We start from the raw sequence: 15917 nt of genomic DNA, 5'->3' as shown, positions 1-15917 counted from the left end.
ATTTGTATTTCAAAAATTGGGTGAGTTATTTCATAGAGAATTTTGCAGCAGAACCTATGTGTCTGAGACCTTGGTGACACATGAAGACAGAGATGTAGTGAATGGGACTCACCCATGCCTACCATCCACAGGACACCAGGGTGCTTTGTCCTTGCCAGTGCAGCATAAATACCTTCCATTGAGTGGAGCATTTCCTTGGGTGACACACCTTTGCAGAGCAGTACAAATTCCCAACCCATTTTTATTATAATCCTAGATTCAACATATATGTCCAATTGAGCAATTGAGACCTCTTATTCTAGGCTTTTTAGTGGTTTTAGGTTGGGTTGGGCTATGGGGGTGGGAGTGAATATACAGTTCTTCTGGTTGCTTGTGAAGGGGCAGGGAGCATCCGCAATATCCTGGAGGGAGGGCTGGAGCACCTGGTTGACTGTGGGTGGCACTGGGAGCAGTAGGTAATGGGGAGGTAACCCTGGCTAGGCTGAAGGCAGATCGCTGAGCCTGAGGAGGTCTGTGTACAGAGGTTCGGCATGAGGGCGAGGTTACCCGCCTCCTATAAGGAAGAGAAGAAAGAGGTGGTCACTGAGAGTCCATTGCAACTGGGCTCTGGTTGCCTAGCTCAAGGGTTCAGGTCAGGACCATTGGGACCACAGGGAAGCCCCCAGTGAAACTTCTCCTCCTTCTGTGTGGCTGCCTCCAGGCTCCAGTGCTCCTCTCAGACTCAGTTGAATTGAAGCATCTGAAGTAAACCCTGCTTTCTCATGCAACCCTGGGTGCTCTGCTCTGACTCCACTCCCTGGACTCTGAGGTTGAACTTGTCTATTTCTCCTGGACCATGAGCTTGGGGACAAAGGATGAGGCCCCAGTTCCCTCAGTGTGCCAGGTATGCCAGTGCTCACCAGAAAGCTCTGTGAGTGTTGTGAACAGGATGGGCTCCCATACTGAGCTCTGGAGACCCCTGCAGAAGGCTGGTAGGGCACAATTTGAGTAGGAGCAGGCTATGCAGGAGCAGCACAGGTCCCCTTGGTTGGGCAGAAGCTGATGGGACAGCAAGAACTCTCTGCAGTACCAATCACTCCTGATTTTGCAAGCGTCATATCCCTGTCCCAGCTACAGCTAAGTCAAAGCACCTCAGCCTTCACTCTAAAGATTAACGAGAACCAGGGAGGGTGACTATTTCGCAGGGGCCAGTTTGCAGATCTCTGGATATACTTACTTCAGGAGATGCACACGGCCAGTTAGAATGTGCCTCCATGTCTTTCTGGAGAAGGAAGACCACCCTGGCCTCTTCCAGAGGGCAGCTCCTCCTCAAGGAGCAGAGTTGGTGATCACTTTTAAACCCAGAGAAGCTTGCTTGGGTTTAAAAGGCATTCAGGTACACAGGCCAAGCTCTGTGGTCCTTCCTCACTGTGGTCTGTGGACATACAATCTATGCCATGTCCACTCATACATCAGGTCTTCCTGCCTTTCTGGACCTAACCAATCACTGACTTTCCATTGTGCAGGCTCAGAATCAGTCAGTTCCTGCTTGAAGAAATTTCTACTTCAGTGTCTTGTTATGCTCACTGAATAAGGGCCCTGAAAGAAATTCAGGTTCTAATCCTGAAACATGTGGCTTTTGGGTACCTCGCCTGGAAGATGGGAGATGTTTGGAGGAGATTTTGGGATGCCTGGATTTAGGGATGCCTTTAGACCAGGGGATGCCTTTGCATGGACTGAGAGAAAACCTGACACCTGAATGGGCAAAGGAGCCCAAAGGAGAAGAAGGGTAGACAGGCAAATGCACACACAGGAGGCTCAGGACAAGGTCTGATAGCTACAAAGAAGGCATCATCCTGTTCCCAGATGAGGGTCAGATGGACAGAGGCAGGAGAAGGCAGCAGGGCAGAGTCTGGAGGTGAGAAGAGACAGTCTCAGTGAGAGAGAGGGTCCCAGGAAAGACAGCAGTACTCAGGTGGTTCTCGTGCCATAGTTGGCTTGATAGGTGCATGGCAACTCCAAGCAAGCCCATGTACACATTCTGTGGAGTGCTGGCAGAGATCACTATTGTCTGATGGCCACCGACAGGCCCAGACAGATTCAGCAAAGGATCAGTGGACTTCTGTTACCCTGAGAAACATGGGCTTGAGTTAGAGCAGGAGCTGATAGGACAGCCCTAGAGGTAAAGGAATCCATGGACAGGGCTCAGCTGCTGCAGTGTCCACCCGGACACCACGGTGTACTGTAGGCATGGTTTACAGCTCATTCACAGGTGGGGTGGGCAAGTTGAGGTAAAATGACACCCATGAGCATCTCCAGGGCTCTCCTATGACCCCAGCTGCAGTTACTGAGATGGTGCCGTCACAGCTCTGATGTGTGGGCATACCCTAGGAAGACATTGATATTACTTGCACTGGCCTCAGTCTTCCAGGATAATTTGGAAGCTTTTATACCTAGGTCCAGATTGTGCATGAAGTTGTCATGGTCTCCACCCTGTGCAATAGAATATATTTAGACTACAAAAGAAAAAGAAATTATATGGAGGTATTACACTGGAAGATATATAATTTGGGAAAGCCCAGTGTCATCCAGAAAGATTTTTATCAAAATGACTACATGCTAAAGCCACAAGAGGTTGGCCTTCAGGAAACTCCAACATTTCTCCTTTAATAGATCAGTCTCTCCAATTGCTTTCTTTCTTCTATTCCAGCCACAAAGAAGGAAGAAAAAGGCAAAGGCGTTTTCCACAAAGTACTATACAATAATTCTGTCTCTATTCCAACTGTCAGACTTTACTCATGCAAGAGACTGAGAAATATTTTTTTCACAGCTGAGCACTTTTTTTCTCTCTCAGCAATACCAATTCTCTGTTATTAAGAGGGGGGCATGAAAACAGGACTACTAATCAGCATTTGGCATTGCTGGCTCAGTTTTAGAGATGGAACTGCCCCACTCTCCAACTTGGCTGAGAGTCTTAGGCAAGGTCAGAGACAGACTTGGAACCCAGTCTCTTTTACCTTACTTGGAGTGAGTGACACTTAGGAATTTCCTAAATTCCAGGACCAATTCTTCAGACAGGCTTATTCCTGATTACCTGGGCATAAAAATCTAGCAGCAAAATATAGAGACACACATGCAGAGAACATATCTGTGTCACATGGGCCTCCCTGGGTAGTACACTGGCTGTCTTGATTAGTGTGAGTCTTGGACTCTGAGGACAGGCCTAAGGTTGTGTAGGGTAGGAGGGCCATGGCAGAGCCATGGGGCAGAGGGTCCCTGGGATAGGTAGCATGTGTATCTGGAATCACCTGTCTCCCCCTACCAGTCTTCTTTGTTTGGTCCTTGCAGCTTGCTCTGGGGGAAATGTTGGGTTGACCTTCAGATGGGCCTGGCTGAGGTTCGCTCTCCTTGTTTGTGTTCTCACGTGGCCTCCTGTCTCCAGTTTCCCTCTGCCTCTCTCTCACGTAGACCCTTAGGATTACATGTGATCTATCCATGTGGGCATGTGAAAAATCATAGGCCCTGAGGATTGCTGCCTCTCCTGAGACTCCTGCTGAGCACTCATCTGGGACAAAGCTCATGGACCCTTTGTGTCCCGTCAGACCTAAGCCAGCTGTTTGCACAATGGCCTGTCTACTCTCCTTTTCACCTGAGCTCCTAAAACCTGTTCAAGAGTCAGGATCCCTCTTCAGCTGACTCAAACATGTCTCCCTAGTCTCTCTGTCCCCACTCACCCCCATTCAGGGCCATACATGAGTCTCTCCCTTCCTGCTGATATACTCCAGAATGGCTCCCTCGTACCTACTGAATATAGTCCCACTGCCCAGGCACTCCAAAGCCAGGCTCCTGGATTCGTCAATTGTCTCCATATGCTGACAGCACCCTACCTTGTCCATCAGCCCTGCAGGATCCTTCTCCCCACTTTAGTTTCAATTTTGCATTTTCAGGTCCAGCTCTCCTCCCAGCCTGATCATCAGCTCTAATTTACCTCTGACACATGGCTATCTCAGGTGAGGCCTGGGTGGAGCACTGTGGTCCTTGAAACCCAGAGCCCTTGGGCTGATTCTTTCTTCCTCTCCCTCCCTCCCTCTCCTCCCCAACAAGCACACTCTCATGCAGAAATAGGGGTCTTATTCCCCTCTCAGGATCTCGTCACATGCCTAATTCAGGGCTGAGCCCAGGAAAAAAGCCACCAGAGCAGCCATGGGCTTGACACCGACCTTGGACTACAGAGGTCGGGGTTAGCCTCTTTGACTCTTCCTCAGGATTCAGGACAGGCTCCACAGTGTAGTGCAGCTATCACTGCCTCCGACCATGAGCTGGCTGAGCACAGAGCCCAGGACACATCCTCAGACTGTGCTGGCCATATCCAGGCCTCCCTGGGGCAGCTGTGTCAGTCCCAGGGAAGGTCAATCTCTGACATTCCCTTCCTCCTGCCCCATGGATGTCATCCACCCTGACCTGGGCTAGGAAGGGCCTTTCCTGCTGGTGGGGATTTTTTTTTGTCCTGTGTTGATCTGATTCAGAGAATTTGACCATTTCTTCTCTCATACAGACTAAGGGAACTGGCCATTCTCCAGGCCCCAGGTCCTGGTCTGTAAAACGGGAAGGGGAGCCCAGGCAGATAAGCTTCAGGCCAGTTAAGAGGTTCTCGGGGTCTCTGGGGATTATTTAAGGAAGACTTCCAGGGGTTTGGGATAACCAAAATGAAGCTAATGTATTATGAGTCAGGCCATGAAAAGGGCAGAAACCAGACCCAAGTTAGAGTCCACTTCTATATATTCCAGGCTTTGTGACCTGGGACAAGTCACTCAGCCTCCCTGTGCTTCAGCTCCCCGTGGTTTCAAATGGAAAAAATACTGGCATTTTTATATAGGTACTGGGAAGATTGGAATGGGGTAAGATGGAGAGGCCTTAGCAAGTAGCTGCCACGCAGTAGACTCACTAAGGAATAGTATAATGGCACTCCAGGAGAAACCCTAACAGTGTGGGGTTTCACAAGGTGGTGACACTAGAAGGGACCTTCACACTTCCTGGTAAAGGGGATAGGGTTGGCCAGTCAGCACTACCAATGATACCACCAGTGGGACTCACAGGTGCCATGGGCAGGCATTGTCTGGGAGGTGCATGGTTGAACTGTAGAAAATCTTGGGCATTTCTCCTTGGGATGGGCCCAGGCAGAGCTCTGAATCACAGTTCTAGAGGGCAACTGTCAAGGACAAGAGCAGTGGCCATTCTGCTCATAGGGAGCTTCCCCATGTCCCACTTACCTGAGGCCATGTCAATGGCAACTGGCGGTAGCATGTTTGATCTAAATTGCGCAAGGTCACCTTGTTCTGTAAGGCATAAGAGGACATGAGGTGGTAACACAGCATGGATGCCGATTCCCCAAAGCCATGGGACCTCATATCAAGTAAGAACTCTTGTCCCCAGGGAAATGACAAAACTCCAGCTAGTTCCTAGGAGAGGGCACCGGCCATCTTTGAGTGTGTTGATGGTCACTGTTGCACACATTGAGGATCTGGAGCAAAACTGTATTTTGGGTAGGAAAAGAAGTCAAAAGCTGGCATTAGAAAAGTTCAAAGGTTAGAGGGATGTGTGCCTGACAAGCAGAGGTCCTCAACAGGAAGCATGAGGTGGATCTGGGGTTCCTGTCAGGAGCTCCAGGAAAAGGGGGGCACTGCATTTAGAGGAACACATAAGAAGAAGGCCGATGAGTGGCATCATGTCCTGTTCAGGGGAAGGTGCCTGAGCCCAGGTCAGAGAGAAAAGGAAGGGAGAAAGGAGGCCAGAAAGAGGCCCTGGATGAGTGGGAGGCAGCACATTGCCTAAGGTCCTACAGTTCAGGACCAATGAGCCCTGAGTGGTTGGGGCCAGGCCCTGAAGACTGCAACAGCCCACTGGAAGTGACTCCTTCTCTGGTGGGTGTGTTTTGGTTTCTTTGTGACCCACAGTGATGGGAGAGGCAGAGATGGCTTCTCAGCTGCCTGAGAGGCTTCAGAGGTACTGGAGGCTTCCTGAAGGGATGGATTCATCTCAGAGGCAGGACATGAAAAGAGGACAAAGCCCGTGAAAACTGGGGCGATTTCTTTCTCAACACCAGACTTGTGGAGCCTGTGCACCCCTGTCCTGGGTCCATGGCTGCTGTCTGGCCAGCTTCTCCCTCACCAAGGTGGACTCTGGTACTTACAGACAAAGGAGGGTTCCTCAGACTGAATTGTTTTATTTGTGTCCTGATTCAACTCTTGCACGGGGAGCTTGTGACACTTTTAGGGTCTCCACTTTTGTCACTCCTCCAAGTGGCTCTGATTGCCCCATCTCAGTGGGTGGTAGGGTCCCTGAGTCAGCTCTTTGCCTTGCTCTTCCTACAGGGGAATGCCTAGTGCTAGTGGCATTTTCAGGGTGGACAAAAGGTGTTTCGGGAGTGTTTCTGTTTTGTTTTTATTGTCCCTGACCTCATAACCCAACTTGTTACTTACTGTGCTTTGATTCGTCACCGGCAGGCCAGAGACTGACACCCAAGGGAATGGAGCTAAAGCTTCTGTCAGTAAAAACCAGAGTCTAGCCAGACATCAGCCAGGGGTCACTGATCAAAGGGGGCCCCTGGGACTAGGACAGGCTTGCAGAGAAGGTGTGAGCCCCCATGCATGCTGACCTCTCCTGGCCATGAGGGCAGCATGGGCCTCTGGTTGTCCTCCTGTACCAAGGGATCCAGGTCTAGTCCCATAAGCCATGTCCCCTCTCAGATCCCAAACTCTGTAACGTTAACCACCTGCCCTATCCTGAGTCCAGCTGGGGGTCAGAGTTGCCAGACACCCCCCCTCCCAGGATTCTTCTCACCTCCATGCCTCGGTTCACACTCACACCACGGCAGGCACAGCAGCAGAGTATTATGGTGGGACACACGTTCACAGGTGGTGCTGGGGGAGGAGGTGGCTTCTCTTTTAGTTTCTAGGAGAGAAAAGAAGTTGTCTGTCCCTGTCTGCAGCTTCTGGGGAGCTGGACACAGTAACCTGGTACTGTGGGGCCACTCAACTCATGTTTTAAGGTGCATGAAATGACCAATGAGTAGTACCCTACACTAGGGGGAGTGTATTCTATGAAAACTGGCCAAACTGGCCTTTCTCTAACTGCCAACAACCTCACTTTTATGCTCTTAGCTCCCTGGAGGCTACCTTGCAGGCAGGAGCCTGGACTGGAGGTTGTTCAGTGACCCTCCTTTTGCAAGTGACTGATGCTTCCAGTTGGCTCTGCCAAGTGCAGATGTGGCCTCCCCAGTGCCTTGCGGACACTCACGGGTTATGGGAAGCTCACCCAGCCTTGGTGGCTATGCTCACCTAGGGTGGCATTCTTCAGACTCCAGAGATGGTTAAGAGACCTTCTACCCTTGGTTCTGAGATCCCTAAGGCTACCCAAGCCTAAGTTCATTCCTGCCAGGAGACAGGGATGAAGACACTTTAAGGAGAAGCCAAACAGACCATCCGAGTCTGGAGATGGGGACCAGGGTCAATGGCTTCAATTCTAGAAAGCCCCCTGGAGTGTCCAACGTCTTGCAGAAGCCCTTTGGGATCCACAAAAAGCCCAGTGAGTTAGCAATGATGGCTACAGATGCTGAAAGAGGACCCCAAGGTGGTGATTCTGTAATAAAGATCCATGTTCAGCAGGTGGATAGAGCCTGGAGGGTTGTGGTCTCCATGACCTCATGGTCAGCAGGTGGTGAGTGGTGCTTAGAGGGCTGACATCATTGTCCGACTATCCCTCAACACTCTGTCCCCCTATTCTTTGCCAAAATACATGGGAGATTCTGGAAATAAGCTTCATGATGCCTCTCTTTTGCTGGTCATTCTCCCGAGGCATGTGACAATGTCAGGATCCAAAGCTTGACTCACCTCTATTATCTGTGGCGGTGGTGGCTTGACCTAGAATGTTAAACAGACACAAAGGAGTGGGAGGCTGTGAGGTGCTGCTGTGGGTTGGATAAGTTTCCCCCAAATGCCTATGTGCTAAACGTTTGATTCCCACCTATGGTGCTCTTGGAGGTAGTTTATTACTTGGGAAGTGGGGCATAGTGGCAAGAAGTTAGGTCACTAGAGATAAGCCTTGGGAGGGGACACTGTGCTTCTCTACTTCCTCTCTTTCAGTTACAGCCACAAGGTGAGGATTTCCTCTAAGACATCTTCCCATCAGAATGCACTGCCTCAATTAGGATCAAAAGCAAAGGGCCAAAAATGTTCATGAATTGAAAACTTCAAAACTGTGAGCCAGAATAAGTTTTTTTCTCTTCTTAAGATCGCTATCTCAGGGATTTTATTACAGTAACAGAAGGCTGACTAACACTGGTGGGTGTTTTCTTGCAGGGGCGGGGGCCCTGTCAACAGAGAATCCTCGGATGGAGTGGTGAGACAGCACACAGGCTTGGTGTCTATGTGGGCATCTAGTACTTGTGGTTTTGTGTTCAGCAGGCTCAGTCTGACCTAGAAGAATCCTCATATTTCCCTATAGGGTCAGAAAAGATGATCCAGGCCAAAGTGCCAGTGCCTGAGGAGACTCAGTTGATGAAGTGCTGCACATCTGCCCAAATCCCACCTGCAGCCAGAACACACTCTCCTCTCCCCTCCTCTGGGAGAACCTTGCTATCATAAGAGCTGTTACTGACCTCCTGGCCTTTGGAACAGTCAATTGGCTTGTTCTGCTCATTGCTCTTCTGGGCAGAGATAGGACTGGCCTGCTCTGGGCTGGGTGTTCTGTCCTCCCTACACCTGCTCTTTCTGCTTCTGTCCTACAGCTCTCTGGAAAGTTCTCACCAGAGCCTCTGTCCTCCCTATTGCTCCAAGGGTGCCATTCTTAGTCCTTTGCTATTGTTCTGTTTTTCCTGGGACACTGGATACATGTAAGATGCTATCATTCAACTCTTTGCCAAAATACATGGGAGATTCTGGAAATAAGCTTCATGATGCCTTATGTTCAGTGACATATGAATGTCACTGAATGCAAGACTGTGAGTTCTCTATAAGCAGGATGGTGGATTTTTCATTTCTTTATCTCTGGAGCTCAGCCTGGGCTTAGTAATGAGAGATGAAGGAATGTTAGAAGGTACTAAAATGTGCAGATTAAAACCAAAATCCCTGTTGGTTTTAATAGTATTTCTATCCCAGAAGTTACTAATCTTCCCTGGTCAGTGCCTTCCTGCATTTGGGACCATCAGTAATTTGTGGGAGATTCTGTCCTCTTGTCTATCTGAGGACTTTAGTTGCAAAGAACTAGCCCTTTTCTCAGGGGTTCTGGGGTGGCCTCTGTCTTGAGGTCAGGGCAGGCCTTATTCAGAGTCCAGGCATGCCTGACCTATGCCCTGCATAAGCTTGGGCAGGATGCCCTATGGGTGCCCATGTTGACGAGGGTCTGGTTTTGTGAAGATGGCAGTTGTACCTCTGCAGTTTCCATGCAGATGGCAGATTGTCCACAAGCTAGATCATGATGCTTTCACATGTGCTTGCCCCTAGTTGGGCAGAATATACTCACTTTCCGGAAGCATAACCACCAGATCCACCATAGCACCACTGGGATCAATAGCAGGGACAGCACCAATGTGAGAAGCTTTTCTTCTGGGGTTGGATCAGCTTCTACATAAATGAAAGTTGGTGATGGAGTGATGGCCTGGGTGGTAGTTGTTGGGGGTGGGGTGGTTGGGGTTGTAGGCTTCGGAGGTGGAGTAATATTCGGGCGTGGAGGCCTCGGTGCGGGTGAATAAACCTCTGGTGGGTAGGTGGGGTACTCAGTGATAACAGGTTTTAAGGGAGGGGCCTGTGGGAGAAAGAGGTCATCATGTGAAGTATACCCAGCTGACAATCCTAGTAGCAGATGCCTGAGAAGGGCCCAGGAATGCCTTTCTACTACTTGGCATCCCATTCTGCTCACTTTTTCCCCCACTTTGACTGCCTTCAAGGGTCCACATACAGGTATGGTTCCCAGAAAGCAGCAGATACCATCTCTGGCCCTGCTCAATGGATCTGCCCAGGAAGGCCCAGGATATTCTGCAGTCTGAAAACCCCATCCTCACTGCTGGCTGTGGCTGAGAGTACAAAGTTTTACATTGACCACAAAAAAGTAGAGGCGTTCAAATGTGGGGGTGTCAGGATTCTAGGGACACATAGATATTCAGGTCCAAAAGCATGGGCAGGAGAACTGACTGCTTGCCATTGCCTATCTCCCACTTTCTGGCTCTGGAGGCATGGACTCACCACTCCTCCCTCTGAGCCTCAGCTTGCACCTCTGCACAGAGTGAAGTATCAGCCCTCCTTCACGGGCACTTGTGATTTCAGAGAGTTTAGAGATAGTCAGCACAGGCCCAGGTTCACATGGTGCTTAAGGAATGGGTACAGATCTCCTGGTTGTCATTCACTGTTCAGGAAGCCCAGGATATCCCATGGGCACAGTTTTCCCTGCTAGCCCCTGAGTCATGGGTTTGCTTAAAGAGAAGGCTGCAAAGCCCACAGAAGGGAAGGCACAGGTACCCAAGAAACAGGTGGCTGAAAGGAGAGGGTGACAGTGATGGCTGCTTTTTGGATTGGAGACAATAGGCTACTCCTGTGCTCTTTTGGGCATTACTGGAGACTGAAACCATAGACAGTCAACCACTGAACTATACCCGTAGCCCTTTTTATTTTTATTTTGAGACAGGTTCTCGCTAAGTTACTCGGGCTAATCTTGAACTTGGAATTCTCCTGCCTTGGCTTCCCAAGTCAGGTTCCTGGGATGATAGGCATGAACCACCAGAGCCAGCTTTTTCCTAGTTTTGCCTGTCTCTGGGAAGGTTCTTGGGGGTGAGGGAGTGGGGGGTTAGACTATTCACTATTCAGGTGTTTGAATCCACCAGTCTAATCTGTACATGAGTACAATGGAACATGCCAAGGCAGACACAAAGGGGAGCTGTCCAATCTGCGGGGAGCCTCACAAACTGAAACAGGACTCAAGGGTGGTATCAAGTGGGCGTGTGCTTTCCGCCTCTCAAGTACATGCTCCCCTCATGCTGCCCTGGGCTAAGGTTCCGACCTGAGGTGGAGCTGAGCTAGGCCACACACCACAGCACTGCAGGTGAGAGGGAGCAAGCAGACGGGGGACAACTAGGAAGCCCAAGAGAAAGAGAGCAGAGGAGGTTGAGGGTACTGCAAATGAAAGGGGTGTAATCAAGGAGGCTTTGGGGAGGGGGTCCAGAGTTGGTCAGTGACTGGAGCACACATTCAGTGGCACACATCTATCCAACTAGTGGAACCCTCCAGATCCTTATACCTGGAAATCCCACCTGGAGACATCCTAGACAATATCCTAACAGCCAACCTTTAGTCTCCACTGCCCGGGGGGAATACAGGATGGGGACATCTGATAACCCCACCTGTACAAGCTGCTTCACAGTTCTGCCTAACACCCTCTGCCCTTAGGTCTCCCCAGGGTGCACCTCTACCCAGAGCTGGGGCTCTAGACAGTCCAGATGGGGTTGTAGCCCTTTGCCCCCAGGTACTCACACAATCCATAGTCGTATTCACAGGGATAGGGCGGTACAGAAAGTTCCTCCCGTTGTTCAGGCTGACTTCAACTGTGATGGTTCTAGGGCATGGGAAGGGTAGACAATGAGAAGCAGCCTGTAGGGACAAGATTCTGGTCTTGGCTCAAGGTGGAGGCCACGGCTCTCCTCGTGGTAATGCCTCTGGAAATTTGAGGCCATTAGAGAGCACAGAAGGAAGTCATGAGAGCTTATTGTCCAGAGTACTGTGAGGCCAACATCTGCAGCACTGCCAATGACAATGGCTTAGGCGGTGAGGGGACCGCATACCCTATGATGCCAGCATGGCCATGGTCTAAGGGAATAGAAGAACTGCTTCATGCTCTTATGCCCACTTTATTTACAAGATTTGTCATCTTTGCTCTAAAAGGTGACTTGGAGCAAAGGGACCAGTCCTGAGGCACATCCTCTCATTTCTTTCCCTCAGCAAAACCTGGACCACTGTGGACCCCGAATACCTTGAAGGTCAGCAAAAAGGGCAGGTGACCTACGTGTCCTTAGATCAAAAGCATGTAGATGTGAACTGCCTTGTGGAGGGGACATCCCACTTTCTGTACAAATTAGTGAAGGCAATTGTCTCTGGACCTCTAGAGTCCAGAATCATAGACACTTACTCTCCGAGTTGTACGTCTGGTTTAGGGCATGTTAATGATGTCATGTTCATAGCAGTTGGATGGAAATCTAAGAGACGATGAAATGAGAAGACTGTCAGTGGACCTTTCCACCCACCCCATGGCACTCTGATACCCTCAGGCAAGCTAGCCTGACCCGTAAGCAATTTAATAGTGATCACGAGAGAAGATGGGGTCCTCAAATACATTGTACAGTTCTTGCCACTTTTGTATGCTGTGGACTGATGCCATTGAACTAGAGAGGTATTGATGTTTGATCCGAAACCAAACCTTGGAGGCCAGGGAACAATGCAAGGAAAGAGTGTTCTGGGAGTGGCATGTGCCAAGGCCTTGAGGCATGAACTCCTGAGCTTGTTGATGGAAGGAAATCAGCTAAGAGATTGGGGTGGGGGTGGGATCTTTGAATCTTATTCCAAGTTTGAAGAATCTTTCAGAGGTTGCACAGATTTTAAATGATGTTTGGACACAGATTTTATAGAGCTAGCTGGTAGAAAGGATATGGAGAAAAAGCTAAGAGGAATTAAGGATGATATTTGGGTTTTGACCAGAGGGACTAGGTCAATGGTGGTGAGATGGGGAAACCTGAGGAGTGAATAGAGATCCTCTCTTTGTTTCTCCTCCCCTCACTTGGGAGGGTCAGAAGAGCTCCATAACATGCAGCATTGGGATCTTCTCAGTCCTGATCCAAACCAGGAGGTGAGAACAGATCTGCAACACTGTTGGCTATTCCTGCCAGTTCTTTAATTGCAGATTCCAGTTTCCCAAGTCCATGACTTCTCCTCTTCAGGCTGAAATGAATAGCCTCAGAGGACCTGCCATCTGTGCTTCTGGGAGGAGCCATTCCTCTGGGTTCCTTCCTCTCTTTCCTTGTGACCCAGACTTTCCAAAGCATGGGAAGCTGGGTTTCACCTCCATGGAGGCCAGAACCACAGCTCTGCACCAGCTGACCTCTGGGCACAGATGAAGGACTGTGAAGGTTTCTCCCTGAGCTGCAGTGCCAGGGCTGAGCCATGGGGCAGGGATGATGCTCTGCTGCCTCCATCAGGAAGACTCTGCCCACTGGAGGGGCCAAACTCCAGGGAGGGTCGCAGAAGACCGTTCTCTACTCCTAATAATATTAGATATAAATGTTGTTCTTCAATTTTAAAAAAAAGGCTTATCTTTTTAGAAATATCTTGCTATTTTAAAAAAGAGCACACAGACCAAACAGAAGAAATCCCACCTACATCCCTGAGCTCTGAGTTTCTCTAGCCTTTCCTTGACACCTCAAGCATCACTGGGAACAGATCTGTCCCATGAAGAAATGTTTATGTGATGCCCAAAAGTTTGTTTATCCCATTTCAGCTTCTCTTTTAAAGTATCACATTCAAGTAAAATTAAACTTATGGAGAATTTGAGAGTGCCAATAGTACTCATGTTTGAATTTGGGATGGGGGGAATATTTTTATTCCTTATATCTGCATTTGGATGGTTCATCATTTTTTTTAGAAAAAAGTAAAATAGATAATGTAAGAGTAGTCACGAACTTTATAACTTAAATATAAAATTGATTTTTCATATTACACAAATATACTACATAATATATTACACATATATACTTTTTCTCTTTTTGAAATTAGGTCAGAGATATTCCTTAGGAAAGGGCTTATTGCCATCTAGACCAGTTTGTTTGCCTTAAATCAACACTCTATCACCCTGATTGAAAGAAGTAATCAGAAAAATTTTGCTAGGGAAAGCGTTTGCTTTTGAGGATGAAATATTTGGATTAACTGTAGGGAAAAAAAAATCCCCACAGAGGCGTGCACTGACTTTTCAGTTGGGTGTTCCCTGCAGTGCAGGAGTGTATGTGTATGTGTAGGGGGTGGGTAGTGTCACTCAGCCTACTGTGCAGGGGCTTCAGGTAGGAATGAGCAGAAAGCCCAACATAATCTTGCTGAGAGGAGAGTTGCAAGTGAAGCTTACTGGTTAAATGGAATACTTTGGTTGCTATAATTTTTCAGTTGGCATTTTGTTATAACAGTATGACAAAGTAAATGCTCCCTCCCTTGAAGGCTTATATTTGTACTTGGCCAGGCTCAGAAATCCAGGGTTGATGCACTTCTTAATGGCAGTCTTGAGGTTCAGGTCCTCTGTTCCCAGGGAAGAAAACTGATGATGAAGTAGGGAAATGCTGCTATGAGGTCAGGTCAGGCTCAAACCCAGTTTCACTGAAGGGTGGAGTGCTGCTCTAAGGTGCTCTTCCTGTGCTAGGGAAGTATTACCTTACTGCTTTGCAGATGAAAGAAGAGGTGGCTGGGCATCTCATCTAGGTCTCTCCTTTCACTTGTCCACCCTGCTTCCAACCCCATAACATGCAATAGGGACAGCCAGCTGAGGGGAATCACAGATTTGTGTGGAAAATGTATTACTAAGAGATACTGAGGGGGCGACTTACCAATGACCTTGGAATCACTGAATTTGAATCTGCAGATAATTTGGTCGTTAGTCTTTCCATTATTAAATCCGTATCCTTTTAAAATCACTGGCTTGGATCCTACAAGAATAGCATTCAAAGGTTTTAATGAAATAGAGCTGGGCTCTGTGCTCTCTTTGATTTTACTGCTCCTGGGGGTCTACCCCCAAGATGGAATTTCCAGGGGTTGCTACAAAGTGTATCTGAACCAAAAACACTGGGTCCCTCACGGGGGAAAAATGTCAAGGATGCTCCATATTGATGTACATAGGCTGGACCTTACAAGCTCTGGAGCCCTCACCCACCATCCCTGACCCAATAACCACATGAAAGAGATGTTGGTTCCAGGGACCAACTCAAGTATGACTCTCTCCACCCTGAAATCCCATCATTTTCAGGCACGAGACCCAAGAGCAGGGCCAGGACACAGGGTGCAGGGCAGGGAAGCACTGACCATACCCAGGAGAATCCATCACAGAAAACTTCCTGTCTCAGCTGCAGATGGTGAGGACAGCACAGGATCCTTCATCCCTGCCTCTCCATGATACATCAAGGACCAGAGGTCACTTATTCAGTGGGGTCACCAAACACTTCCTTATACCAGTGTGGTGCCTCAACTTGGCTTTCTCTAGTCCAAGACAACACTTGAGATGCCACAGGTTAGAGAACCAACCAAGAATCAACATCTGTATCTGGCTTCCTTCCTCAGGTTTCCTGACGTATGGGTTGATTTTCATGGACAGCCTGAGAAACAGAGCCCAGGTTCCTACTGTGGGCTTCCTTTCTAATTGACTGTCAGTTTTGGTGTGGCACCCTTGAACAAAATAACCAATAAATGAACAGTTCAGTGGCTGAGCTGGTGTTTGGATGCGCCCATCATCTTGGCTCAGCTGTTGAGAGAAGGAGTGACAACTCATATCCTCACTGGGGGTTTGTCCCATCTGCTCAGATGTCAAGGCCTATGTGTCCTCCGCACATAATGACACTCATGCACCAGCCACTTGAGCAGCTTTAAACCAGAAGCAGAAGAGGACATATGGTGAGACGGGAGTCCCTGAGTCCACCTCCACCCCCTCAGCACTAGAGTCTCCCCACTTTTGCCCAACATACACAGGGCCTGGGGGGAATGCTGAGCCAAGGACCAGGCTGTAAATATCAGGACCCACCAGCTGCCAGGTGCTAAGCCAGTCACTACCTCTGTGTCCCCGACAGTCCTGACAGTGCTATTTCTATCCATTTTAGGCCACACTGCAGTCCCCAGATATCTGGCACTTTGCTGTGGACCTGGTGCCACAGG

General features: G+C 49.0%; 1 protein-coding gene across 1 annotated transcript in view; it reads right to left on the bottom strand.

Moving 5' to 3' along the window:
* The window catches only part of Znf488 (zinc finger protein 488), a 41631-nt gene that overhangs the window by 17447 nt on the left and 8267 nt on the right, over positions 1 to 15917 (bottom strand). Inside the window, exon 6 of the mRNA XM_076835201.1 lies at positions 5250 to 5315. Coding sequence (XP_076691316.1) covers positions 5250 to 5315 — 66 coding nt within the window. The remainder of the gene's footprint in view (positions 1 to 5249; positions 5316 to 15917) is intronic.

This window comes from Callospermophilus lateralis, chromosome 15 (genome assembly GCF_048772815.1).
Source record: "Callospermophilus lateralis isolate mCalLat2 chromosome 15, mCalLat2.hap1, whole genome shotgun sequence".
Classification (NCBI taxonomy): Eukaryota; Metazoa; Chordata; class Mammalia; order Rodentia; family Sciuridae; genus Callospermophilus; species Callospermophilus lateralis.
Note: the sequence above shows the minus strand (reverse complement) of the source record. Positions and strands in the feature narration are given on the sequence as shown.